At 42.9% G+C, this 25922-nt stretch overlaps 1 protein-coding gene across 7 annotated transcripts in view; it reads left to right on the top strand.

Moving 5' to 3' along the window:
- Positions 1-25922, top strand: part of Znf608 (zinc finger protein 608) — a 104878-nt gene that overhangs the window by 67195 nt on the left and 11761 nt on the right. For all 7 annotated transcript variants that reach the window (XM_029471785.1, XM_029471783.1, XM_021150773.1 and 4 more), the window contains one exon: positions 25320-25407. Coding sequence is in view for 6 of the 7 variants with exons in the window: in XM_029471783.1 (XP_029327643.1) it covers positions 25320-25407 (88 nt within the window). In the remaining variant the exon portion in view is untranslated. The remainder of the gene's footprint in view (positions 1-25319; positions 25408-25922) is intronic.

Genomic DNA, 25922 nt, shown 5'->3' with positions numbered 1-25922 from the left:
TTTGGAAAAGTCTCTTGTTCTTTGACCTTAGTATATTACTTATCTGACCAGACGAGCTCAATTTCCACCATAGGAGAAACAGTTTTGTTTTGTAAGGCATATTGTATTTGGCAAGGCATAGTCTTCTGCTTTGCAGAGAAAGTATGTTTGTCTAAATGTCATAAATGGTTTAAGTATGTTTTATTAACCTTAAGATCCACTATATTCTTCTCAATCTGGATTTCACATTCAGATCATATTAGGATTTTTTAAAAATGTGCTTTTTAAAGATTGGTTCAGGTTTCTGGACCAAATATTTGTGTTCATTTGGTTTAAGACAGAGTGATGTCTTTTTCCTTTACTTTTTCTCTTTCTCTTTCTCTTTCTTTTTTCTGTTTCCTTCCTTCCTTCCTTCCTTCCTTCCTTCCTTCCTTCCTTCCTTCCTTCCTTCCTTCCTTCCTTCCTGCTGCTAGTCTGTAACTTCCAACATGTTGCTTAGATGAACAGAGTTGGCACCTACTCATCTAGACTAGGATGTCACTTCATAAATGCATGGTTTTTCTGTCGAATCACCGTGAGATTAAAACATACTTCTGCTTATGGTCCTTCTCTAGTCACTGGCTAAAAGCACCCAAGATAGTCTACTGTACAGCAGTTTCTGAGTCATTAACACTCAGACACAGGTTTCAGTGCCAGATATAGTTTCCCCTTCACTGACATCACCTGTCAGTATAGTTTTTATTTATAATGCTCCAGCTATGCATTATTCCTGGACACAGCTTTTTATCCGCAGAGAAATGCTAGCAACTCCAGGCATGCTCTTTCTTCTGCCTCTCTCTTTTCTCTCTCTTCTCTCTCTCTCTCTTTCTTTCTCTTTCTTTCTTTTCTTTCTTTTCTTTCTTTTCTTTCTTTCTTTCTTTCTTTCTTTCTTTCTTTCTTTCTTTCTTTCTCTCTCTCTCTCTCTCTTTCTGCTTTGTAATGCAAATCTGAAGACCCTTCTTACTATATTGTGGTTATGAGCAAACTGTTGCATAATTTTCCTATTTTACAGACACATGCTACCTTTTGAATAATTAAGATTAAAGACTTTGATATTTCGGGAATATGTAGAAAAGCTGCAAAAGGTGTCAATTATGCCAATTTAAGGAACAATTATTGCTTTCTTTTTTGCCATTAAATGATCATAAACTACATGCTATGTAAATCTGAGAAATAAACATCTCCTATTTGGAGATAAGTTTTTGATCATAGGAATATGGCAGAATTCGCTGTATTCTAAGGAGTACAGCGATCATAGTTAATTAAAGCCAGAACTGATGAAAAGACTCAGTACTTTTGAGGGTTCTCCCTCCTCCCTCTTCCTTTTGTCTTTTTTTTTAATTAGTGGTTGTCGGTTTTGTGTTTCGCTGTATTTCAATTTCATGACTTTTGTTTGTAGAGATAGTGAGAGATACTCTGTGTGTGTGTGTGTGTGTACAAGCACATACATGTTCCTGTGAGATTCGTCAGTGGATAGAGCACTTGGCAAACTTGCCAAGAAAGTATGAGGGCGGCAGTTCACATCTCTGGCAGGGATGGAGGGCGCCTGCCATCCCAGCACCTGGCAATCAGAGAGAGGAAATCCTACTTCCAAGCTGGATAGCTATTCAGAATTGGTGAGATTTAATTTCAATAAAACCCTGCCACAATAAATACAGAATGGCTACAGGGGAGATTGAGAAAGACACTAGATGTTAACATTGAGCCTTCATGATCATATACGATGCTCGTGCACGCACCTGCATTCATGTAAACATGTATGCACATGCACAGAGAAGGAGAGCGAGACATACAAATTATTTAATAGATTTTATTGAATTATTTTATTTACCTAACATTGTGTAAGCAACTAGGAATTAAAAATACGGCAATGTTTTATGGTTGAAGGCTAACTATAAACATGCCTGTACAATGTAAAAATTCATTGTTTTTAATCCAGTCACTTGTTATGTTATTGTGAAAAAGTGAGAAATCTATCTAACCTCCATCTACAAGTATGGGACTGTCCAGCATTTCTGATTACTTATAAGAGCCCTCCAAAGACAGTTCCCATTGGTGTATGTTAAGAACTAAGTTTACCAGCAAGCATTTCTAGCTTTATGCTGTGCTGAAAGGATGAACAACCTTTTGATGTCAAGGGATGCTGGGAGTCACACTATTACAATCAGGTTTCCCATAGTAGGCAACAGTCTCCAACAACATAGTCACATGTGCTCAGTCTCTCAGACGGTGTATTTCTTCCAAGTTGAGAGTCAGAAGAGTCGTCTGTCCCTCGTGTTGGCCTTTCTCCCTGGTATTTCCCAAGAGTTGGCAATTATTTAGTAAAATCTTGCTGATAAGATCATTGCTGACTACAAACGGGTCCATACTTCTTTGGAGAGAGGGGTTTTAGGGGATGCATTTGTTCTTCCCAGACTTCCTCTGAACAATGTTAGGATCTGAGATTTTTTTTTTCTCAAAAAAAATGTCTGTGAGACCTAACATCAAAAGGTATATACCTTCAAAGAATTTCATGTTGCTATATTTAAATGGCAATTATCTTGCCCCCCTGGCTTACTCTAAGCTTGATAAATTTCATAGGCTCAGTTATTTTTATTTTATTTTGTTGGTACCACGAGATGATTTTTTTTTTTCTGAACCAAAACCACCTAAGCTCAGGTTAAAAATACAGATGAATGCTAAGATTGAAGCTCTGTTTCGGTGTTAAGTGTTAAAATGTTTATGTTCTGGGGGGGGGGGAGTGAATAATCCTTTTTAATTATTTATTTTGTGTGAGTTTTTTAATTTAAGTGTTGAAACACAGTTTTAACAGTCAATACAGCCTACTGCAGTAATAGAGGACATAGTTAGATTCACTTGAACAGTTCTTTAGAGAGCCATGGTTTCCAAGGGAAGAACTGAGGCAGGGGGATTTCAATCCTGCCCATACATTATGGCCACACATGCCTTTTAGAAGCTGGCCTGGAACTCAGATCAACTGACCAACTCTATTTAGGGACCAGTATAGCATGATGGTTAGAAATAGAAATTCCTGCAAGCATAATACACAGCCAAATTTGAAATCAACCACCCAGACAAAGCAGCTCTGCACTTTGTTCAGCTAAAAGTTAAATGACTTAAATAAAAGTTCTTTAAGTAGAACCCTGGGAATGTTTTCTGTTGTGTTCCTCGGTAGAGTTTTTAGGGGGAAAGAATGGTTTTCTAGTGATTTTTGCCTGTCTGTTTCTTGACTCATAAATTTGAACCTTTCTCTGTAGAATTGGGTTTCTGAGAACTGGTGGTTTCTCTACGTATTTCATTTCTTTTTAAAAGGCCCATTGACAGTTGGACAATAAGAAGCATCCATTTCCCAACCACAAAAACAACTCCATTTCTCTCTCCATGTGAAATAGTTAAGAACAATTTGCCTTTTGAGGAAGAGTGTAGGCGGAGGTGTTGGGATTGGCTGTGCCACCCTGGCTGCCTGCTGAGGTAACTCTTGGAAACAGTGGGTTTTGTTTTTGTGGTTTCCAGTGACCTTTGGCTATGGGTAAGCTATTTAAAACCCCAAGTAGGAAGGTGAGTCTTGGCACATCTAGGAATTAGGTTGGCCTTTCCTCATATTATGGGTCTATTTCCTGACCATTTGCCTGGCACTTCTTTTGAATATTTTTATTATCTACTTGGTTTGTAATCAAGCCCACCCACCTGATTTTAGCCTACAGAATTTTTCCCCTGTCTTTTTATTCCCTCAAGCCCTCAGCCCATGTGTATTCATGTTTTTGCTTTCCATTCACGGAGACCTCCAGCTGGGAAAATATAGTGTGTACAATACTCTCTGCCTTCAGCTGACATTGCTCATAAATTGCAACAGAAACACTGCTATCAGCAGCTTAATAGCAGGTAGAATACAGCTCTACATATCAAGCCTCAGCAGGATACAGAATCTATGGTTACCAAATTCCCAGTGGCGCAGGGGAGGGGCAGAAAGTTTTCTAAGAGCGACCACAGCCGCATTGGGGTGCACGTTCACTGAAATGAAAGCAGCTTTCTGAAAAGGACTTGGGGACCCGACTCAGTGGCTGCTCCATTGACACATATCTTTGCTGAGTTGTTAGTTTTGAAGCACTCCCGAAGTGGTTTCTGTGGTAGCACCATGTATAAAAGGCAAATTTGTTCAGTTCTCTTCCTCTTTCTCTTCTGTCCTTTAAAAGGAAAGGTCTTTAAAAATGCAGTGGAAAGGGTTCTGGTTTGCAAATTCCTGGGGCATTGAATGGGTGCACTTGTACCTGTGGGGCACACTCACTTTCCCACGCAGGCATTTGGCAGAGGCACCAGGCCCAGTGCAAGTGTGGAAAGCAAGCAATGCTATCTTATCTCTTTTGTCTTAGCGTTAGTGTACTGCGTGTACTGCAAAAGCACAGAGATCTGAGATCACATCCTTAGCCTCTCCATAAGAAAGTTGGACATGGGGCCACTGAGATCACTCATATTGGTAAAGGCATTTCCCATCGAACCCGAGTTTAGTCCTCAGAATCAACATGGTAGAAGAGAATTTCCTCCCACAAGTCATCCTCTGAACTCCACATGTGTGCTGGGGCACACCAAAACATACAATCAGCCAATCAATCAAAAGTTTAAAAAAAATTAAATATGTGCCTGCTCACCTGAAACCCCCAGCCCTGTGTGTGGCAGAAACAGAAGGGCCTCTGGGGCTTATACTCAGTGAGAGATCCTGTCTTGTGAGAATAAGCTGGAGAGATGAAACATGACACCTGACATCCTCCCATGGCCTGTGTGTACTGGTGTGCCTACCCCCACCCCAACACATGAACGTGTGTGTGTGTATGTGTGTATGTGTGTAGGGAGAGTCTAAAGACCATTAACATTGTATGAGAGGAGAGCAGACAGCTTCTGTGATGTAAGACTTTTCTGTGACTTTGTTATCATCACTGACGTTATATTAACATTTTGAAGAGTTGCAAGTTCCCATCCAGGAAGGAAAGGATGTCTGGGGCCCTGTCATCTTCTGTGAGAAGCCATTGCTGGTATTCTGCCTCTTGCCAGAAGAGATTAGTGTGGATGGTGGAATAATTCCCTCCTTAAATCAAGTGAAGCTGCTATGCTAATACTCCTGTCAAAGGGCTCAGGCAGTTAAAACTCCTTAGCCTCTGTTAAAGTGCTTTAGCAAATTTCCCCAAGGGGAATAGGAAAATGCATCCCACCCTCACCCTGAGAGTGAGGCTCCCCATTTCTTTCCTGGAAATGTTCAGCTCTGATATGTACATTTTATTTTATATGGTGTACCTTTTTTTCTTTTATACTATCCTGATGAATCTAAAAGCCACCTTACATCCTGTAGGTAGAGCTAGCAATTCGTATCTTCAGTAAAGAGCCAGTGGGATTGTTTAGCATCTGAAGACTTTGAGGAAACATTCAGTGTGCCTAGAGCTAAGAAACAAATACATCATCCAAAAGGAAAAGGGATTCGCATTCCACGTGGTCCTTTCAGGACAGAACTTTGACTCTTGCCATGTAGAGAAAGCTAGGGCCTTGAAAGCTAAATGCCCACACGCATTGACAGTCCCATTTGGCTTGGCCAGTGTGAGCTTCAAAATGTCCTGCCAAGACTTCCAAGTACTTGCAGGTTGACATACTGGTTCATCCCCATTCAGAAAATACCTCTGCTTCTATGTTTGGAACTCAAGCCAAGTGCATCGGTGAAGATGTAGCCCCAGCTGTTCTGCCATCAGTAATTACTTTCTGGCTGATCTGATAAACTAAAGCAAAAAGTAGGCAAGAGTCTCCTGGCTGAGTCACATGAGCCCTGCCTCCTACTGTGATACAGTCTTCTTCACCCAGTTCTGTTTGAGGTGTCTGTGGTCATGGTGATTCACCTAAGCTTGGCTCTCAGGGTTGCTTTCTCTGTGTTTGTTTGTTTCTTGACTTCAAACAAATTGAATTTTGTAGCTTGTTTATGGCAATGAATACTACTCATGCTCATCTTTTATGTCTTGAATTTGATGCAACCCTCTTTAGTTTTAGTTTCCTTGCTAATTGTGCCAAGACATTTAGGATTTATTAAGTGAAGAGCCCTGGGATTACCTGCCACAGGACTTCAGTACTACCCAATGCATTTCTTTGTTCACTCTTTTTCTTCCTTCTTTCTGAAAAAACAAAACAAAAACAAAAACAAAAACAAAAAGCAAAAAACAAAAACCTTTAAAAAAACCCAACTTTTTTTCAAGACAGAGTTTCTCATGAAGTTGGGCTGACCCTGAACTTGATATATGGCTGAGGAGGACTTCGAACTCCTGATCTTGCTGCCTCCACCATCCAAGTGGTGAGACTATAGGTGTGTACCACTCTGCCTGGCTCATATGGTACTGGAGACAGAATCTAGGACCTTATGTATGCTAGACAAGCATTCTGCCGACTAAGCTACATCCCTGGTCCGAGAAACTTTTTCTTGATTCTCCTGTTCTCCAAAGCAGTTTTTCTAGGCTGTGGGCCAAGCCTCCCCCAATACTCAGAAGAAACACTAAGAGATCTAGATGTGTGTCTTTAGCCATGGAGCCATGTTAAGACAAAGGACCGCTGGAAGGGAAGATGGTGAGATATACACTTTTGTCTCTGTCCTGGTTTCCGTTCTGTTCTTCTTAGTCTAGGGAGCCCAGGTAAACCCTTTCATCTTGCTGGGCCTTTAAGGTCCTTCTTTCTCAATAAAAATTCCCCAAGATGCTTTTGTGTTTAAAAATTAGTTGGGTCTTTATTTATTTGTTACATTTTTGCGGGGAGAATTCTCACTTTTAGATTGTTAGTAGGGTTCAGTAAATTAATATTTATGAGATTCTTTGAAAGAGGCTTAACACACAGTCAGCACTTTATGCCCTCTGTTAAATTAAACAAAAGTGCATGGCAGCATTGTACGTAATCACGTTTATGCTGGTAACAGTCAAGGGAGCTTTTCACTAGCCAGCCGTCATGCTCTCTATGTTCAGATTTCCTCGAATTTGCAGCTCTAAGTTACAGTGACTAACAATGACGGCAGTGTTGCCTACATATCAAACAGAGGTGGTGTGAGGGAGAAGCTGAGGTCATGATGACACAGACATGCAGGGAACAGTGCTTGTGCCAGGAGCCCAGTTCCTCTGATGGTCCCATAGTGCTATTCTCTGGATTGAGGTGAAAGGTAAATTCCAAGAAACTATGATTGGGGACATATCTGGCAGCTAATTGCTCTGTAAAAATTATTTAAGACCCCCCACACACCACCCCCACTTCTGCTAATCAAACTTCCACATGACCATGTGAGGACTGGAGTTTTGAACACAGTCCAAGAAGAAGTGATTTTATAAGGTTGACCCCAAATCCCTCCAGCAGCCAGGGATCAGGCAGTAGGACGACAAGGTGGCTTTGACCAGACTTCCACCAGCATCTGCACTGGGCTGTGACTGTGACCATGGTCTTTTGTTGGTTTTTTTTTTTTTTTTTTTTTTTTTTTTGGTTAGGAGACTATTAATGATTTTTTTTTTTTATTTCTGGGAGGAATAAATGGAAAACATTTTTTTTCTGGTATCTCCAGAAGTTATTCATTTTTATTTTTTTTTTTTTTTTTTTTTTAGAATGACAGATTACATTTTTTAAAAAATGCTTGTTTTTAATGTTTTCTTGTCTGTTCTGTGTAACACATGCCTAGATAGCAGAGTTTCTGTTTCCTTACTGTTTCTATTTTTATATATGCATCCACATAAAATTAGATTAATTTAATTAATTAGCTGATTAGGCATTAGAGGCCATGATTTGTTAAACAAATTAAACACACTCACACTAACAAGTATGTGCTCTCTCTCTTTCTCTTTCTCTCTCTCTCTCTCTCTCTCTCTCTCTCACACACACACACACACACACACACACAGAACAAACCTAACTTAATATGTCATACAGACAAGAATGTAATGTTAATTCTTACCCACATCTGTCTCCTATACTGGAGGCCAGGTAGATGATTCCTCACAGGTTGGCCACCTGACATGTATAAAGAAGCTTCTTTATTATTTGGAGCATAAGGCTTAAGGCTCCCCCAGAAACATGAAGGGAAAATCTAGAGGTCACAGGCACTTGTCAAAGAAAAGTGATGGCTCTGCCCACTTCTGCCTGGCAGGAACACTCTCACCAAGGGCACATGAAGCCATCTGTGTCAACACAGGGCACAACAGGAAAGCATCTACCGAGTTGTCCAATGTGGATACTTGGGAACTCTTGATCTCCCTGCTTCACATCGCCCAGCAACAAGGCTGAATAATTTTTGTGTCTCCTTGAAATCAATTTCTGCTGATCACACACGGAGGTGGGAACCACAGCTTTTGAATATTTACATCGAGCAAATAAAATTTACGTTCCCTGAAAGGCAAAGAAGGCTGCCATTTCATGCTTGCTAACCTTCACTGTGTCTTTCTCGTTGCTACACACAGCAGCCTAGTAGGCACAAATGTTCACGGCCATTACAGAGGGGGAGCTTTCTGCTTTGTCAACTTTGGTTTAGAAAAAGCTCTGGTTTCTCTATTGCCTTTATCTATTACATCTGTAAAATTTATTTAAGCAATGACAGATCTCTCTCTTTGGGGCTCCGAGTCTGGGAGAATAGCCATTGGGATGAGATTTGTTGAATATGACTGTTCATTAAATTGCAAGTAGTCAGGGAAGCTAACAGTACGGATCTGCTATGCTGGGCAGGTTATGGTCTATGTTTAGAGCCTCTATGTCAGGTGAACAACAGCTGTATCTCATTAATTACTTTTGGAATATTTAAAATGGAAATAGAAGAGTGGGGAGAGAAGAGAAAAGAAGGTGAATGAGTTTTGAAATCCCAGAGGAAAGTTCCTTGACCTGTTTATCTTGCAAGATTCCAGTTGTCAGGAGTTTTCTTTCAAAGGGCAAAAGTGGGGAGCCAGGCCCCCCAGCAGCTGGGGATTTAATGAGTGTGGAGCTTGTGTAGCCTGCTAGACCTTCATGCATTTTAAGAGCTAGTCCTCCCTTTTACCTCTTTCGTAAGTGCTCACCTTGGCCAACACTGAAAAAAATGTTACTTAACCAGGAGAAGAAGCTGGGTGGCAAGCATCCGGACCCTGGGCCTCATGGGCAACTGTTTTGGTAGGAATACCATGGGAATGGTCAGGAAATAGAAAGGATTTTTAAAAAGGCTTTCTGAGGGCAGTGCTCCTGAAGTTAAAGAAAACCAGGTCCAGAAAAGGTGGGCCATGGTTCTCCACGCCCAAGATGGGAACAAGGAGTTATTTTGAAAGTCCTGGGTCCCAGAAAAGATTAAAGGCACTGTGAAGTGTGAGGCGGGAGAAGGTACCCATAGAAACCAGATCCAAGCCTGAGATTGTCCAAGATGTGGGTAATGGGGAAGAAGTGACATCAGGAGTCATGAAGAGGTCAAGACAGGCACACCCTGATGCCCAGAGAGATGTAAGTGCTTCTGAGGAAAGGGATGTCTGGTCTGTGAATTTTGATTCCTTTGAAAGTGAACCCACGCCATAAGATGTTAGTACTCTATCCCACAGAGAGTTCTGGAATCATATATCCCCAGGTCTTAATTACCTCCTGCAAACTTAAAGACAAATTTAGAATGGATTTGAGATTCTATGCTTCTTCCAGACGTCATTTTCTATGACAAAGTGCCTTATGGGGTAAGAAATGAAATGTGGGACCCACTGAAGGGCCACAGCAGGCATCCACTACATGGCCTTGGCATGTGGGGTGCAGCTGAATTTGGTGCATCTGCTGCTTTCAAGGCTGCGCACGTGTTGCCACCATGGTCAGTTTCAAGTTTCTAGGGTGCTGCCACCGAACCTGGAGCTGAGACGAGATTCTCACCCCTCCATCACGAGCCGTTAGCACAACTCCGGTCATCATAGAGCATCCCTGTACAGGATCCTCCATCCGTGCTGCTCCTGTACGAAAAGCATGCTATTCATAAAACCATGTTCCGTAACCATATAGAATACACGTGGGAACAGGACAACAGGAGTCAGATCATGTTCAAATCTCTGACTTTCTAACCAGGGGACATCAGTTAAGCATCCTTAGAGTTAATTTGCTCATTAGTAAGATAATAATTAAGGAGCCTGACACGCAAGCTCTAGGAAAACAAATGAGTTGATCTGTGTAAGAACACTGATGCTTGTGACTCATGCATGGTAAGTTCCCAGTCAATGCTCCTTGCGCTTCTTTTCCTCCTAGCAACTGTAATACAAATATTAGCCACCTGATAGATAAGATAAATTTTAAATTGCCTTTTTGATGCTTCAGTGGATACCTCCACCCCAAGGCTCCATTCTATCAAGATTCAGTAGAAAAATCTCCAGTTCAGTTTGTCTGTGGGTTTCTACTTTTACTAGTAAGTTTACATCTGTCTTGGGATGTTTTGTGCTGCTTCAACAGAATACACAGGATTGGGCAATTTATAATGTACAGAAATTTATTTTCTCACAGTTGTGGGTCTGAGGAAGTCTAAAGTCAAGACTCTGGCTTTGAGGCTAGGAAGATGGCTCAATTGGTAAAATGCTTGCCACACAGCATGAGGCTCCAGATCCTTAGCTACAACAACTACACGTCAAAGATGTGTACTAGGTCCTATGCCAGCTTGCTTCTGTCGTTGTGATAAACACCAGGTCCCAAAGCAGCATGAGAGGACAAAACATTTCTTTAGCTTGTGCTTCTAGAACACACTCCATTGTCAAGGAAAGTCAGGATGGGGGTGGATGAAAGAGGGAAGCTGGAGGAAGCAGCTGAAGCAGAGGCTACGAAGGGGCACTGCTTACTGGTTTTGTTTCCAGGCCTGTGTTCAGCTATGGTTCTTATACATCCTAGGCCCACTTACTTAGGGGTGGCATCAGCCACAGTGGGCTTGTCCCTACTGTATGAAGTAGCACCCAATTCACAGGCTAATCTGATAGAAGCAATTCAAGTGAGATTGCCCCTTCCTAGATGTGTCAAGTTGACAACCAAGACTAGCTATCACATCACCTAAAAAATAGAACAGCTGTTTGCATCCTTAGTGCTGTTAAGGCAGTATAAGAATGTGAGAGGCTCTGAAATGGATTTATGCAAGAACTGTGTCCTGTATGTAAATCCTGTATGGTGTGTGGGGTAGAAGAGGGCTGTGTTTTATAAGCAGTCCCCCAGATCCATAAGGATGACTTATCTGTTCGTGCTGCATTCTGACAATTATTTGGTTTCTCTCAGGTTCCTTTCCTAATTTACTTGTCTACAAAAACAAAAAGCAAAACAGCAACAATAACAACAAAACTAAAAAAAAAAAAAATTCTGGGAGAGCTTTCTATGTGAAAACAGGCTACATAGTTATTCTCAATTTGAACACTTGGAAACATCTATTTTGGTCTTTGGAGTCCAATGTGTTTGTAAATTTAATCAACTATGACAATCGTAAACATGTATCAGGATTTATAAAACACATCGAAATCATAGGAACAAGACTGTCGTCTAAGGAACAAGGATTTGTTGCAAATTTGAGTTTCTGCTGATGGAATTTTCCCTAGTGTTCAAGTTGAGTGGTTCTCAGTTGCCCCACAGAATGTCACCGGTCAAGCCCAGAGGCTCTCCCAGACAGAAAACAGCATCCACTGTTCTCTGAGGCGTTACCCTTTCCAGAAAGCCCAATCAGGAGTCCCATTACATGACCATAAGTTAGCAGCACACACACACACACCAGACTTTAACATGGCAGTGGCCCCATGGCTTTCTGGGAAAATTGCTCCTTGCTTTCAGAAGTGCATATGCATTCATGCATACAGACCCATAGCCTGGAATACACTATCTGAAACAGTATAACCCTTTGGTTAAATGTCAACAGTTTTGTAGTTAAAAAAAAAAAAAAGCTCTGTTAAAAGTTTAATTTAGCCATTTAGTGTTAGTGCTTCTGCCCCACCCCCATTCAAAAATATTGATTTTTAAAATGTCAAATTATGATTTTTTTTCCCTCATTCTGCCCTGTTGTTTACCACTTTGAACAACAAAAGGCATCTGGCTCTGTAACAGGCCTGGGAAGGCCTGAGTTTAGTGGTTAACAGGTCCGGTTGAGCCAGGGTCCTCTGGTGATTACCTTCCATCAGCCACTGGCTTTCCTACCCTCTTCCAGAGCAGTCTGCTTGGGTAAGAAGAGATAATAGCTTGCTAGGTTTCCCTTTCAAAGAAGCCAGGAAGCCTTTGGACCAATAATTCTGCAACAGCTTTAGTGTTCTTCAAACAAAGCCGAGTAGCATCTTGTTCTCTTCACCCCAAGGCCATCTCGCTGCTGCTAGCTGCTCATAAATACAGCTCCCAGTTTCTACTGAAAACACCTTTAGCTATTGTAAGCAAGGGACATCAGGAGGAAATAACAGGTCTGCACCTCATTCTTCCACCAGGCATTTTCCTGTCCTAGGTACCAACCCCACAGCTTTTTGTTATGAAAACAAAGCAAAATAAAAACAAAACAAAAACCCTTATCTATTGCTTCCTGAGCTTCCAGTATTATTAGCTCTGCCTAACCAGACAGCCTGTTTGCAGTGATGCTCGATTTAGCAATTCAGGCAGGGATGGGAATCAGATTCTTGTCTTTCATCCTCCTCCCTCCTCCCTCCTCCTTCTCCCTCCTCTCCCTATCTCTCCTTCCCCCACCTCTCCCTCCCCCACCTCTCTCTCCCCCCCCTCTGTGTGTATGTGTGTGAAAGACTTGTGTGTGTGTGTGTCCCTATATATGCCCCTTCTCTGTGTGTGTGTCTCTGTATATGTTCAGTCTTAACAGAAGTACAAGACAATCTGGGAAGGCATTTGAAATGTTGAGCCAGGTCTTTCAGTGTGAAGAGGTGTATAAAACACATCCCAGTGATGAGTACCAATTAACAGTGCATTGCTTTCTGGAAAAGACTTCAAGTTAGCTGCCCTGCAGGTCAGAGTCAATAAAGACTGAGTTACTAACAATAGCCTTTCTCTCTTGCTGAAGCCTTGGACATAACCCTAACTTCATCAGACCAGAGAAAAGGAGAATAATGTGAACAATAGGAGTCTTGGGGGTTGACTTGAGCCTAATGCTCAGAGGCTGTAAAAACTGCCAGAGAGCTTGATTGATTGGCTCATATGCTCCACTCCTCCATGGAGAGGACTAATGTTTCTGCCTCTTCTGAGAGAGTTTGATGTGCCACCTGGGGTCAGAACTTATCAGCCTGTGGGGCTAATGTTTCTGATGAGGCCAAAGTGCAGTCAATAATTTATACAGAAATTTGTGCTTAGATTCACAAGGGAAGAGTTTTGACTTGCATCCCTTCCTCCATCTGAAGAAGTGTGAAAGAACTTCAAGTTGTCCTGCCAACAGCATCTTTGGATGCATATGATAAACACTAAAGACAATTGTGAATTCAAAAAGAGACTTTTAAAAACCATTTTGGAGTGTTCAAAACGAGGGCCGACTTTGGAAGTTTCAGTGTCCATTGGTGAAATGGGTAGAGGGAAGCCAGCATTAGCAGTTTACAGATATTATAAACCAGACTCTCCTATAGAATGTAATAACCGTGTCCGTTAGACCTAGAGTGACTTTGAAAGAGTTCTGAGTGACCATGGGTAAAGTCCTCATAGGAGAGGTCTCAGGGTAGAGCCAGCAGAGAGAAAATAGCTGGCAAAACCAAGAATGGAGACAGCCGAGGAGAACTAGATTTTGGCTAGATGCCCAAAATATTCTGTCCGGTATGCAGAGAAACAGAAGGTAGAGTTGGCCTCGATGGCTGCGCATGACCACGCATGCGTACAGTGCACTTCAGCGCCCATATAAACGCATATTCATACAGCTCCTAGAAATTGAGAGTAACGCAACGACACGGAGCAGGGCTGGTCAATCAATACCCAGCTAAGTTCTGTTCTGCAAAATGACAGTTTGCTCCAGTAAGTGCTAACAAAGGCCCCTTTACCTTCGCCCTGCAGTAGGAGAGCACTGTTAGTCACACTTCATTAGGTTTGTTTACAGAAAAGAGCTGGTCTCTAAGCAGGGTATTGAAATCCTTGTAACTCTATAGGGCCTTTAAAAAAAAAAAAAAAAAAAAACCCTTCCCTCCCTGAAAGATAAGAACTTTGGAATGTGGGTGGGGGAGGGTGCAAAGGGATCTCAGACCATTGTCAGGAAAACTGGTTTGTTCAGATGGGAATAAAAAAAAAAAGATGAGTTGGCGGTTAAGGTGTTTCTGCCTTGTGGGGAACCAGAACCAGTACCATCGGAACCAGACCAGACAGACACTTCGCTGCCCTTATTGAACTGCAAAGCTTCAATCTGGCCTTTTTGTGACCTAGAAAAAGTGAGGTAGTCTTGAGAACCTGAAATGAGTCTTTGTTACCTTAAAAGTAATTCTGAGGAGTGGCTTCTAGGATTTTAAGTTTTAGTCAAGAGACAGAGGAGAAAACGCTTGCTTTCAACAATGAGTGCTTGTTAGGAGAGGTGAGTTCCTAATGGCTGAGATTCGTGCTGTGTATATAGAAGTAATAAAAGGTTCTCAAGCTTGCAATTTGCAACCCATAAGATTCTAAAACAAAATAAGCCACATCTTGTGGCCTGCTAGGAATATATAGGCTAATGGGTTCAGAAGCCTGGCTCGGAAGTTGCTTCCTGTGGAAGGTATGCAGGAAGACTGCCTTGTTAGTGTGGACCTTTTCTTCAGCAGTGGCCTGAGTTACAAGAGAGTGTAACGGATGTGGTCATGTGACTCTGACTAGTAGAGGGTTAAGCTGGAGCTCAGGAAAGTATAGGTGAGCTCCAGGGAGGACCGAGACCGAGGAGCAGCTGTCTCAGTTGCTGCATTTGTTGGGGTTGGGGCACGGTGCTCCCTCTGGTTAGCGTCCTTCCTGCCTAGCCTTCAGAATTCATTGCAGATCCCTCTAGCTTGGAATACCCATTCCTCATCTTCCCCTGCTACTTTCTGAATCTGAGCTATATTTTATGTGACTCTGTCACCAAAGACATAAACTTTTGTGCTACTTGTGGGATATGGTCACTGTAGGAGGGAACAGGGGTGGGCAAAAGCTTTTCTGTCGAGCTGAACTCTGCAATCGAGAGGGGGCTGAGCCCAGTTTCTCTGATATTCTGTCCTTTGCATCTTTACTAGCTTGCCCAAGATGGTGGTGGCTTTATCTGTTGTGTAATAGTCACCTCTTTGTATGCCTTATGCCTGTAAAATCTCTTCTCCCTCTCCACACACACACACACACACACACACACACACACACACACACACACCCTGCAGTTCAGAGAGTCAGTTCCCAGTTTGAGCTGCTGTTGTAAATTGCTATTTTAAATTTCAGCGAGTGGAATAATAGCCGAGTGATCATCCCCAGCAAATGTTGTTGGCCTTTGTAAAGAATGGCTCCTTCAGAAGCTCTCTGATTTACAGAGGACACAGCTGGTGGGCAGCAGAGCTGTAGGAATCTGTGCTCTCCTGGGCCTAGCAAGCTACAGATGAAAAGGGCCCAGAGCTGGCACAAAAGCAAATAAGCGCTCTGACTTTAAATAAAGCATCCTAATTTATAGGAAGCCTAGCTCTTCAGTCCCAGCGAGATCTATGGATCAGTAGCAGCCTTTTGATGTGGAGCATAATTGTCAATTGGTTCCCACTGTTTCCTTATAATTCAGGACCAGGCCTGGTTAAAAAAAAATTTTTTTTTAAAAGCACAGTCTCATAATCTAGAATTGTGGTACACATATTCTGACAAGCAATTCAATAACGTTTAAGCCTGAAACTCTGCAAACAAACGACCAGGACCTATAACCTGGTGCTGATTTGGGAGAGGGACAGGGTGACTAGAGGACCAGCTCCTCCTCCTTTTCCCTTGCCAACTCTTCCTCTAAGGCCATGAGGTTTTCCATTCTCAACTTCCTCTCTATCCATCCGATTCACTCGTCTACAGAACTACTTTGTCTTTCCTCCCAGCTTTCCCCTCCCAAATGCCTGGTCCAGATAAAAATGGGAAAGCCTGCTGTTACAGGACTCAGTATTCACAGCGTGTGAACTCCTCTACTCGGGGTGTTGAATATGCTCTGTTGATGGGGACCAATCTGGAGGGGCCCTTTTGGCCTTGAGTAACTGTTGCCATCTTCACTGGCTCCTCACTTTGCCTGTTTCCCAGCTGAAGCCATGACAACATGAAGAGCTTGGATAAGAAGGAGTTGTTGATGCAAAAGAGGCACAGGAAGTGTGGGAATAATGATTTGATAGGCCTTATCTTTTCGAGTATCTGACTTCAGTGGCTCTGACAGGGAGAGAAGGAAACCTCTGTCCATTTCACTCTGGGAGATCTTAGCCATATGCCTGTGTGCCCAGGGCCACATGTACAAAGCTGTGTCATGAACCAACACTCTTAAGAAAGGGGGTAACTCTTAGGAAATGATATTGCTAGAGTTCTTAGTAAGCCTGATTCAACAAACATTTATTAATTGCCTTTCCCACACTCTTGAATGGCTTTATTCAAAGGAAGAAAAATATCTCCTGGTGATCTAATAAAAGCCTGTGTGTGTGTGTGTGTGTGTGTGTGTGTGTCGGGGGAGTGGATTCATGCCTTCCCAGGTGGGAGGTGTGAGAAGGCCTTCTCTAATGAGGGAAGCACTTCAAAGTGTGTAAGAAATCTGCATTGAAAGTCCATCAAGGCGATTCAGATTTCATATAAACCCAAGAGTGGCTGGAAAGCTCAAGTGCAGAATTGGGTATTGGAAGTAAGTGTGGCTTTGGGCTCCCTGATGTCAAGCCTAGAGGGAAGCCGTTACTTACAGGAAAGCTTAGTCAAAAATCATAAATGCAGCCTCTTTGTCCAAATATATCCAGACACATTGTACTCATGCCACATGGCATCTGCTTTTCCTGGATATGCATTTAGATTACTTCAAATGTTTGCCTCTGAAGATTCCCTCAAGGCCCCCCCAGACCTCCCATGCCCCCTTGGCCTTTCCTTCCCACTGTGTGTTGGACTGAGCCTTGGTGGGCCATGACCTGCAGGGATTGGCACCATGCCCAGTGAAGTGTCTCTCTGGCTTGTTGCCCTGTTGTAGAAGCTCCCTTGAGAGATGTCCTCTTCCCCATCCTGGCACTGTCATCTCAGACGTGCTTTCCAGCTTGCCCCCAAGTAAAGACTCTAGACACTTTAGCAGAAACTGTTACAGGAACTTGCCAGCAATAAGGGTACTTGTGGGTTAGGGTTTGTATAGAGAATATGTTCTAAAACCATCAATGCCACTTTAGGATGTCTATATCTGCTTAGCCTAAAGGCAAATGCCTTTGTTACTGATCATTCACAAAACTACTTTCTAAAGGTATCCATGTATTTTCTTTCATGATGCTTTTCATTACATTTGAAGCATATTTTAAAACCTATGACATTTTGTAAGCAGGAAACTTGCACAACATAAGTCTTGGCTCTTGCAATCAACAGGAATTTATCTCTAATGACCTGTCAGGAAATGGTTTTGTTTTCAGACAATCTCCTGTTCCAGGCTAGCCTTGAACACATTTTTTCCCTAGGCTGATCTTAAACTCTTGTTTCTGCTACTATCTCCTAAATACTAGGATTGTAATCGTGTGCCACCATGCCCACCCATAGGCCCGGCATTTCTTAGAAGTTGTGTCTTAAGCTGTTGTGATGTTTGTTCATCCTTCTACATTGGTGATTTTCAGCAAGAGGACACTTTGTCCCTATCTCCGTAGGCAGCAAATGCATAGAACAGCCTTTTTCATGTCTTTGATGATGGCTGTCAAAAGCCTCGCTCCTGCTCTCTGTTCTTCACCAGTAGACTTCCTAACAGGCTGTTGAAATTTGTAGACATGGGAGAAGCTACTGTTACTGGGGAAGCAAGGAAAAGAAAGCCAGCAAGAGCTTCCTTTAGCTGACCAGTCAGCTGGATATTGACCACCTGTCTTCATGGGAAAGAAATAGATGGCAGTGAATAAGTGAGAGTCGAGTTTTCCAACAAGCTGAATCATTTTCCCAAATCAATACAGCTCATCAGACCTCGGAACAAAGGCTGCAGGGGCAGTGACAGAGATGGAAGTGGTTCTGTGTTCTTCTGTGTATTAAAGCATAAGGCCCATGGGGAAACAAGGCTTCTCTGGCAGTGGGTTTGTGTGTGTACATGTGTGTGTATGCGTGCTCATTCTTAAAGATTTACTAAGTACATTCGTAAGTCCCTCCAGATTAAAGCAAAAAGAGCTATATAGATTGTATATGGCTGCTCGAGTATTTTGAGGGAAACAAAAAGGAACGTGAAGACTATTTTGTCTTCTAAAAGGTAGATTAGAGGCAGTCCCCATCTTTGCTTTCAGTGTTATTGGGGTTTCTCCCTTCTTACTTATGGTGGTGTTTAGACAAACTCAAACAAGCGTCTAGAAATGAACGTTAGCCCCTGGCAAACCGCCCAAACTAGTCTACCATGAATAAAACCAGCACCTCACACCCTGGGAATGTCAGCAAAACGGAATGCTGGACCGTCGTCGTATAGAGGTTATAATTAACAAAGGTAGAACACTTGCAATGCATTCCAGCCGCCAACAGAGACTCACCAGCAAACTCCAGTCCTTCTGTCCTTTAATCGTTAAGCCCTCTGTGCTTTCACAAGGTAGTAAGTTAACGCCAGAACAGCGTGTCTGTGGGCTTTACGACTGGGGTGGCAGCACACTGGGGCATAAAGTATTTCATTATACTTCCTTTTGTCAGCCCTGCCCTATCTCGCAAGCTCCATTGCCATACATTATTTGTTCAGATAAAGCCCAATGTTCAGGGTGACTAATCGCAGAACTGTGTTCCAGATGGTTTGATTACAGGATGTGGTTAAAGTAACTCTTCAAACATTCAGCCCAGCAGTAGGGCTCTATTTAAAAAGAACAAAAAGAAAAAGAAAAAGAGGTGGGGGAAAACAGCAATAACAACAACAAAATAAACCCCACTATTTCATGGTCATGTGACAGCATTGACTTTTCTTGCCTTGATACACTATACATACATCCTTGGTGTAGATAATAGGAAAATCTTTTTGTTCTTTGGCTGGCAGGCATTTCATGGGCAAACTTCGTTGTAAATTTAAAGATTTCACAAAAAATTATAAATGTTGTCCTCTGAAAGAGAATCTAGCTGAAGGTGAAGAGGTCTGAAGACTGACCCGGGAATAAAGGCACTGTATCAGCTCCCACACGGAAAAGGCACCAGGACAACACTCAACCGAACAAAGCCCGAGAGCTGTCATGGAAAGAAGCTCGGCACAAAGAGATGTGATAAGCCCCACCCTGCACGGTGGTCATACTGGGACAATGTAGGGTAACCAAGGCTCTGAAATAGTGGCATTTCTTCTGTACTCATTGGTGTTTCTCTTGAAAAAAATAAAGAAAATGTAACCACAGAGGGGGAGAATCACAGCACAAACGGGTTACAGTTTGGAATTATTAGAATGAGGTTTGCATTTTCTGCCCGAGTGCACACCAAGTCTCTCCAGATGTGGCAGTCTGAAGAAGAGTTCAGGAAAACTTTGTAATTCCAAATTTGGCATCTGTGATGCCTGCCAATGCTCTTGCTCCTGAGGAGGGAGACTCTTTTAAGACTCAGCCTTTTAGCTGTAATATAAACAGATTTATGCAAAGCCACTGGGCTATCAGCGTTTGCCCAGTTCTTGAGGAAGCAGCTTCACAAATATGAGGAATAATAATTCATAAGCCACATATCTAACCACAGTGGAGTAGAATCTCTCCACAGAGAAAGTCTGTCCTCAATAAGCTAGTGGGATGTTACCCTTATTGAAAATGTACAGTAGCAGTGAGACCTCAAAAGTCAGGGTTCTGTTGAGAGTCCTTGTGAGTTCCAATGTGTTCAGTGAGTTTCCTCACTTAAGGTACAGTGCTTCTCAGGGCTGTGTACCCTGACAGGCAACGTGCCAATAACAAAGGAGGGTTGTATTGTTGGAAGAGATCAGGTCAGCATGCACATGAGTGGAGGGAAATGTTAAAGGAATGTCCTCTCAGGATATGACACACATCCTTACCCATGTTCAAACATGGAATGAGTTTCTCTCCTAAGGATGGGGAATTCCTAGTGATTGGAAAGCTGTCTGTGACTTGAGCTACCATGTGAGGGAGACTTTGCTGCCTTGAACTTGTAGCCTTCAAGGTTCCTTTGGTCTTTCCTATTCCTGGCAGACAGAAAGGAGAGCAAACTAGGAGATTGTATCCTCAAAGATCTTACGGGCTATGCCCTTTCATGCTCTCCTTCAGGAGAGTGTTATCACAGTTCCAGGTAGACAGACAGAGAGAATCCATCTATAAACCAAGGAAAAAGGGAATAATCTGCGAGTGAGCATCCATCATGGTAGAGACAACATGGAGTTTAGTCAGTGACCCAGGAGAGAATGGATTTAGCTGGTAAGATATGTGTGTGCAGAAGGACAGGTGCTATCACCAGAGTTTGTCCTGATTTATTAGGAACTTCAGCTCTCCTTGAAGAATTCTATATAGGCACTCAAGCCTTCTTTAAGGGAGTTAAGTGCGATGTGAAGGCCAGCCAGCAAGATGGCAGAATGGGTCAGGGAGCCTGCAGTCAAATCTGATGACCTGATTTCGATCTCCCAGACCGACATGGTAGAAGGAGAGAACTGACTCTCAAAAAGTTTTTCCCTGACTTCCTAATGTATGCCACGGTGTGCAAGCACATACAGACACACATAGACACCCGCACCCCCACACACAATGTAATAATTGTTCATTTTATAGTGTGGCATAAAGAATGGCTGAAGAAACTTGTTTCAGGCTGGAAGGACAAAAGAGGGTGTGACCTGGAGGGGAAATAATGACAAGAAGTTATTGTTCTTTGGGAAGAGGATGAATGGAGTGCTTCTTTGGGATTTCAGACCAGAGCATGGCACTTACAGATGATGTCTGGTGTAAATCAAAGGATATTTCTTTTTCGATATAAACAAGATGGTAGGATAGTATCTAAGCCGACCTTAAGTCAGTGCTGATAGTGTGTCTTCTACTGGTGATAAGACTGGAGGAAAAGGGCACACATGCACATGTAAAATCTTTGGCCAGCATTGGCATCTTCACCCCATCTCTTAGCTATTAAATATTTGAGGTTCTTGCCCATCCTGGTCCTCTTAGTTAATACGTAGATCTTTCAACTTTATTATGTATCATCATTTATAAATGTAGATGTTATTCATCCAGATTCCTGGCATATGTGTGTCTGGCTCCCTCTGCTTCTGGTACCTATCACTGACCCAGAGATGCGAGGTCAGGTTTAGAATTATTAGTTTGAGCGCTTGCTGGTCTAAGACATATTTCTGAGCAAGGTGTGAGGACAGGGAATGAACCAAGGGCATCAAACCTGGGCTCTAATGATTAGAGCCTGATCTAATGTGTGAGATTAGTCTAGTCTAACCAAGAGCCCACTCCGTAAGCACAGGTGATATGCAAAACCATGCTTCTACTTCTGAATTATGATGCATGTCTGTACTGGCTCTAAGACTGTAGACTCCTTAAGTACAGAAGCTGAACAGGGTTTCCAACAAAATATGATCCAACAGCACCAAATAGGTACTTAAGAAAGACCCAATAGACATAACCAACCTTGATGGGCCTGGATAGGAAATAGAACATAAATTCTTATGTGACTTCAGTGTGTGTGTCTGTGTGTGTGTGTGTGTCTGTGTGTGTGTGTTCTAGTATATGGGACCAGTATCAACAATACAAAGAAGAAAATCATATGGGTTAGCCTCTCAATCCATCCTCATACAGTTTTTTTTTTCTACAGTAATATACCTCAGGTATTTTTCAAATAGCCCTTGGGTGGGAAGGGAAGGCCAATAAACCCAGCGAGATCCTTGTTGTTGTAAACATAAAAAGGGCTTGCGGAGAGAGCCCCCCACTCCCATTGCACAGGCAGGGCGTTCAGGAGTATAAGTGTGCTTGGAATCTAAATCTTTGGGGAACTAAGGTATGTGCCAGTCTAATCTGTATAGAGAGGAACGTAACTTTAAGCCTGGGGTTATAAAATCCAAACCTGTGCTTGCTGAGGACTAGTTCTCATCTGACCTTTCTCACTAACTATGTAAGCCTTTAGTAAGTTATGAGTTCTATATGGGCTTGCGTTACAAGATGTTTGAAATTTGTAATTTCATTAAAATAATTTAAAAAATATATACACTTGGATTATTGATTGAGAGAGGGTCTTACTATGTAGCCCTAGCTGACTTGGAACTTGCAATGTAGACCAGGCTGGCTTCCAGCTCACAGCAATTCACCTCCCTCTGCCTAGAAACAAAAGTCTGTGCCATCACTCCCAACATTTTCCACATTTCAGAGCTAACCCTCTTAATTTGGACCTTCAGAATGGCGTGTTTTCTAAACGTGGATCTTCCTAAAACATAAAACATAAAACAAAACAAAACAAAACAACCCCCAAAAACCCAAAACCAATAGCAACAGTACATTGTAGTTCATAGAGGAACGTTGCTTAACCTCTCCACTGACTTAGAGCCACAGTTGTCTATGGTGGCACTGTGAAGAGCCTTGTGCACATCAAGACAGACCACCACAGGCCCATGAATCTAATTAGCATTGCTTGAGAAGACTCTCCCTGAGAGGGGAGCATTTGTTTTGAGCATTTTAAATCCAGACTGTTTTTAGGAAAAAACAAAAACAAAAAGCCTAGGGTGACTTATTTAGGCTTCCTGAAGTTGAAGTAGGCTTTTCTTTACAGCCTTTTACTACTCCCCGGTACAGACAACCACGTGACCCACGTGGCTTCTAGGCAGTAGCAGATGTGAACTGTTTTCATGAGGAAGTTGGAACTGCAGTTCAGCCTTTGTGACCGTTTCAACCTGCGGCCCAAGATAACCACTGATTGATGGCCTGTGTGGTTGGGTCCCTTCCTTTTCTCTGGCCCAGTTACCCTCGCCTGGCTTGAGGCCGCAGATTTGGGCTCTGCGTGCATGGCCTGTTGGCAGTATGGTGGGGACCATTGTGGGGGCGGGGATGTGGAGCCTGCTTCCAGCTTCTAGGGCTTTGGTGAGGGGCTCCAGCGATGCTTTCGCTTCCCCGCGGTGGTGGAGGGGAAGCTGAAGCTTTCTCCTGCCCAGCCCTTTCTCCTTGCCTTGTCTTCCCGTCTTCAGGCCAGCCGCATTGGGCCAGCCAATCAGACGCAAGCGTTCGCTGCAGGCACTGGCCAATCGGCCGCCCGCATTTGCTGGAAACGCGAAACCCTTAGGGGAAAAGCAGTAACAAAAGCCTTTCACTGCAGACAAATGTTAAGTGTCTGTGCAGACTTTTCCTGTTTTTAATTTTATTACTGCAAGAATGGAGGGTTTGTTGTTTCTTTCATGTTTCCTTTCAAGCAATTTTAATTATACATTTGTGCTACATCAGGGACTCTGGAACGCAGTGATTTCAGCCTATTGCCTCTGAAGCTAAAATGCAGTAACCTTCTGGCAATACAGATACATTCCTGCACTGTAAATATAGCTGACATGCTAAAGAATTTTAAGCAGCTGCAGAGGTCTCTGACACCACACACAGTGCCCCAGAGAGCAGATGATGAGAAAGCCAGCTCAGCCTGCCCCCCTCCTCCATGCCCCACCCCTCTTTCCTGAAGGGATGCGCTCATAAAGACTCCTTTCCGATTGTTCTGTCTTGTGCAGTTTTTGACCGAATGCCTAATTACCATCGATTCTCATGGCAATGGGATTTTTTTCCTACTCAATGGTTAAACCCCACCCCCACCCCCCATGGGAGAATCACAAAGGAATCAAGCATGATTTGAGGCGATTCGTCCTAGCTCCCCCCCACCCCCACAGCTAGACTATTGCTACAATAGTGGGTGGGATTTACAGTGAGTAAATTCAGCTGTCATATAACTTATAGCAGTCTCAACCATATGGAAAAACAATTTTTAAATCTCCTTTTGAGATTTTGGGGAGAAAATTTCCATGATCCAGTAGTCGAGTCCTGATCATTCAGATATTTTATCTTCTTTTTAAAGATTGCCCAGTAAAAAGAATCCTGTTGCTTTATGTGGTTTGCAAAATGGCAGATAGCACAGGAGAACAAGCCTCCCAGGAAAGACGTGGAGGAATGGTCTGAGGGCGGAAGTGTGGGCACCAAAAGAAACAAAGGCTCCTTTAAATGTTTCATTTATTTACCCTACTCTCCTGTATGTCTCTGAATATAGCTTTGTTACAAATATGCTTTAAGGATGTGATTTTTGTTTTGTTTTGTTTTGTTTTAAATGGCACTTGTCCCCAAGAGAACAAGCCTCGTGTTAGATGTTGTTTCCCAGTGACATTTGGCATACTAAGCACACTTAAGTTTAGTAATTCACAGATGCAGCGCTCAATTAAAGTGTCTGTCTGCTGAGCAGCAGAGGAAGAAGCAGGATGGCTGGAAGGAAACATGAGCGTGCGTTCATTTTTTTTTTTTTTTAATTCTCTTCTAATCCTCTGTAGCAAATGCTTACCGACGTTGACTGAAGATAACCCCAAGAGCAGATGCATTGTGCACACTTATTTCCTTAAGAGAGCTATTTTAAGAGCCTCTGAAACAAGACCAAGCAGTGACACAGAGCCCGTTCTGAGGTTGATATTTGTCTCACACAGGCGAGGAGGGGAGGATCAAGAAGAAATCACAGCTGCCCCAAGGACCCACTTTTTCCTCTGTGCCTATTTTTACATATCTGCAAGGTTCCCCCCCCACCACCCTCTTAATAAAAAAAAGTTAGCATTGTTTTCTATTGTTCAATTGGAAACCAGACTCCTTTTAGTCATCCTCTGCCTTAAGCACTGGGAACTCAGGCTTGGTTTATGTTGGCTGCCTGCCAAAGGAAAGCAATTATGTGTAATAATAGAAAAATTAAGAGGTGAATGTTACTGTTTTACAGCAGGACATGGCAAAAACCATTTCCTTCTGTCAGCAATATCTTGATCACACCCTCACACACTCTCACCCTTTGCACCACAATCATGAATGCACGCGCACATACACACACTCTCACAGAGAGGGGGGTGAGGGGGTGGGTGGAAGAGAGAGAGAGAGAGAGAGAGAGAGAGAGAGAGAGAGAGAGAGAGAGAGAGAGAGATTTCCTGTGGGTTTTAACTTGAGGTCACTGAAACCAGAAAGAGGAAGGGTGCAAACCACAGGTTTTGAAAGCCAAGTGAGAATAGAACTTTGCTGGCAAAAATAATATCAATGAATGAAGTCGAAATAAAGTACTAGGTGATAAATGTGCCCCTGTTCACCCTCCACTCTCCCTTCCAGGTGTCCTAGTGGTCAATGTCACGTGGAGGAACAAAACCTACGTGGGGACCCTCCTAGACTGCACCAAGCACGACTGGGCCCCTCCCCGGTAGGTGCCTTTTCTTTCTTGCACCATCCTCTGCTCCTCCCATCCCGTTTCTGCATGGAAACCATAGAAAGAAATTAGTAATATATAAAACTCTTCCTGTAATTGAAACCAGGCAAAGGAGAAATGAGCCATTCAGCCCTGAGCCAGTAAAACACAGATGCTAGCTGTCTTTTTCTACCAGATCTCTCCTCCTCTCACTTCCCTCTCTCCTTTGTTTTCTTCTCTCTCTCTCTCTCTCTCCCTCTCTCCCTCTCTCACTTTCTCCCTCTCCCTCTCCCCTCTCTCCCTCTCTCTCCCTTCCCCCCCCCCTTTAAATGGGGATTTGAACTAGTTGAAAGCTAGCTCTCTGAGCTGCTTTCCTTTGATTCTCTGTGGATGAACAACATAATTCACAGGGTAGCCTGGCCCTGGGCTGATGTACCAGTACAAACAGAGACTGGTCTTCTCTTGGCTGCACCTCACTCTCAAGCTGCCAGGGCAGTGGGTCCTCTTTGCTACCTTGTGTCCCTGAGCTC

The sequence above is a fragment of the Mus caroli genome, chromosome 18, assembly GCF_900094665.2.
Source record: "Mus caroli chromosome 18, CAROLI_EIJ_v1.1, whole genome shotgun sequence".
Classification (NCBI taxonomy): Eukaryota; Metazoa; Chordata; class Mammalia; order Rodentia; family Muridae; genus Mus; species Mus caroli.
The sequence above is the reverse complement of the archived record's forward strand: the minus strand, read 5'-3'. Positions and strand labels throughout refer to the sequence as shown.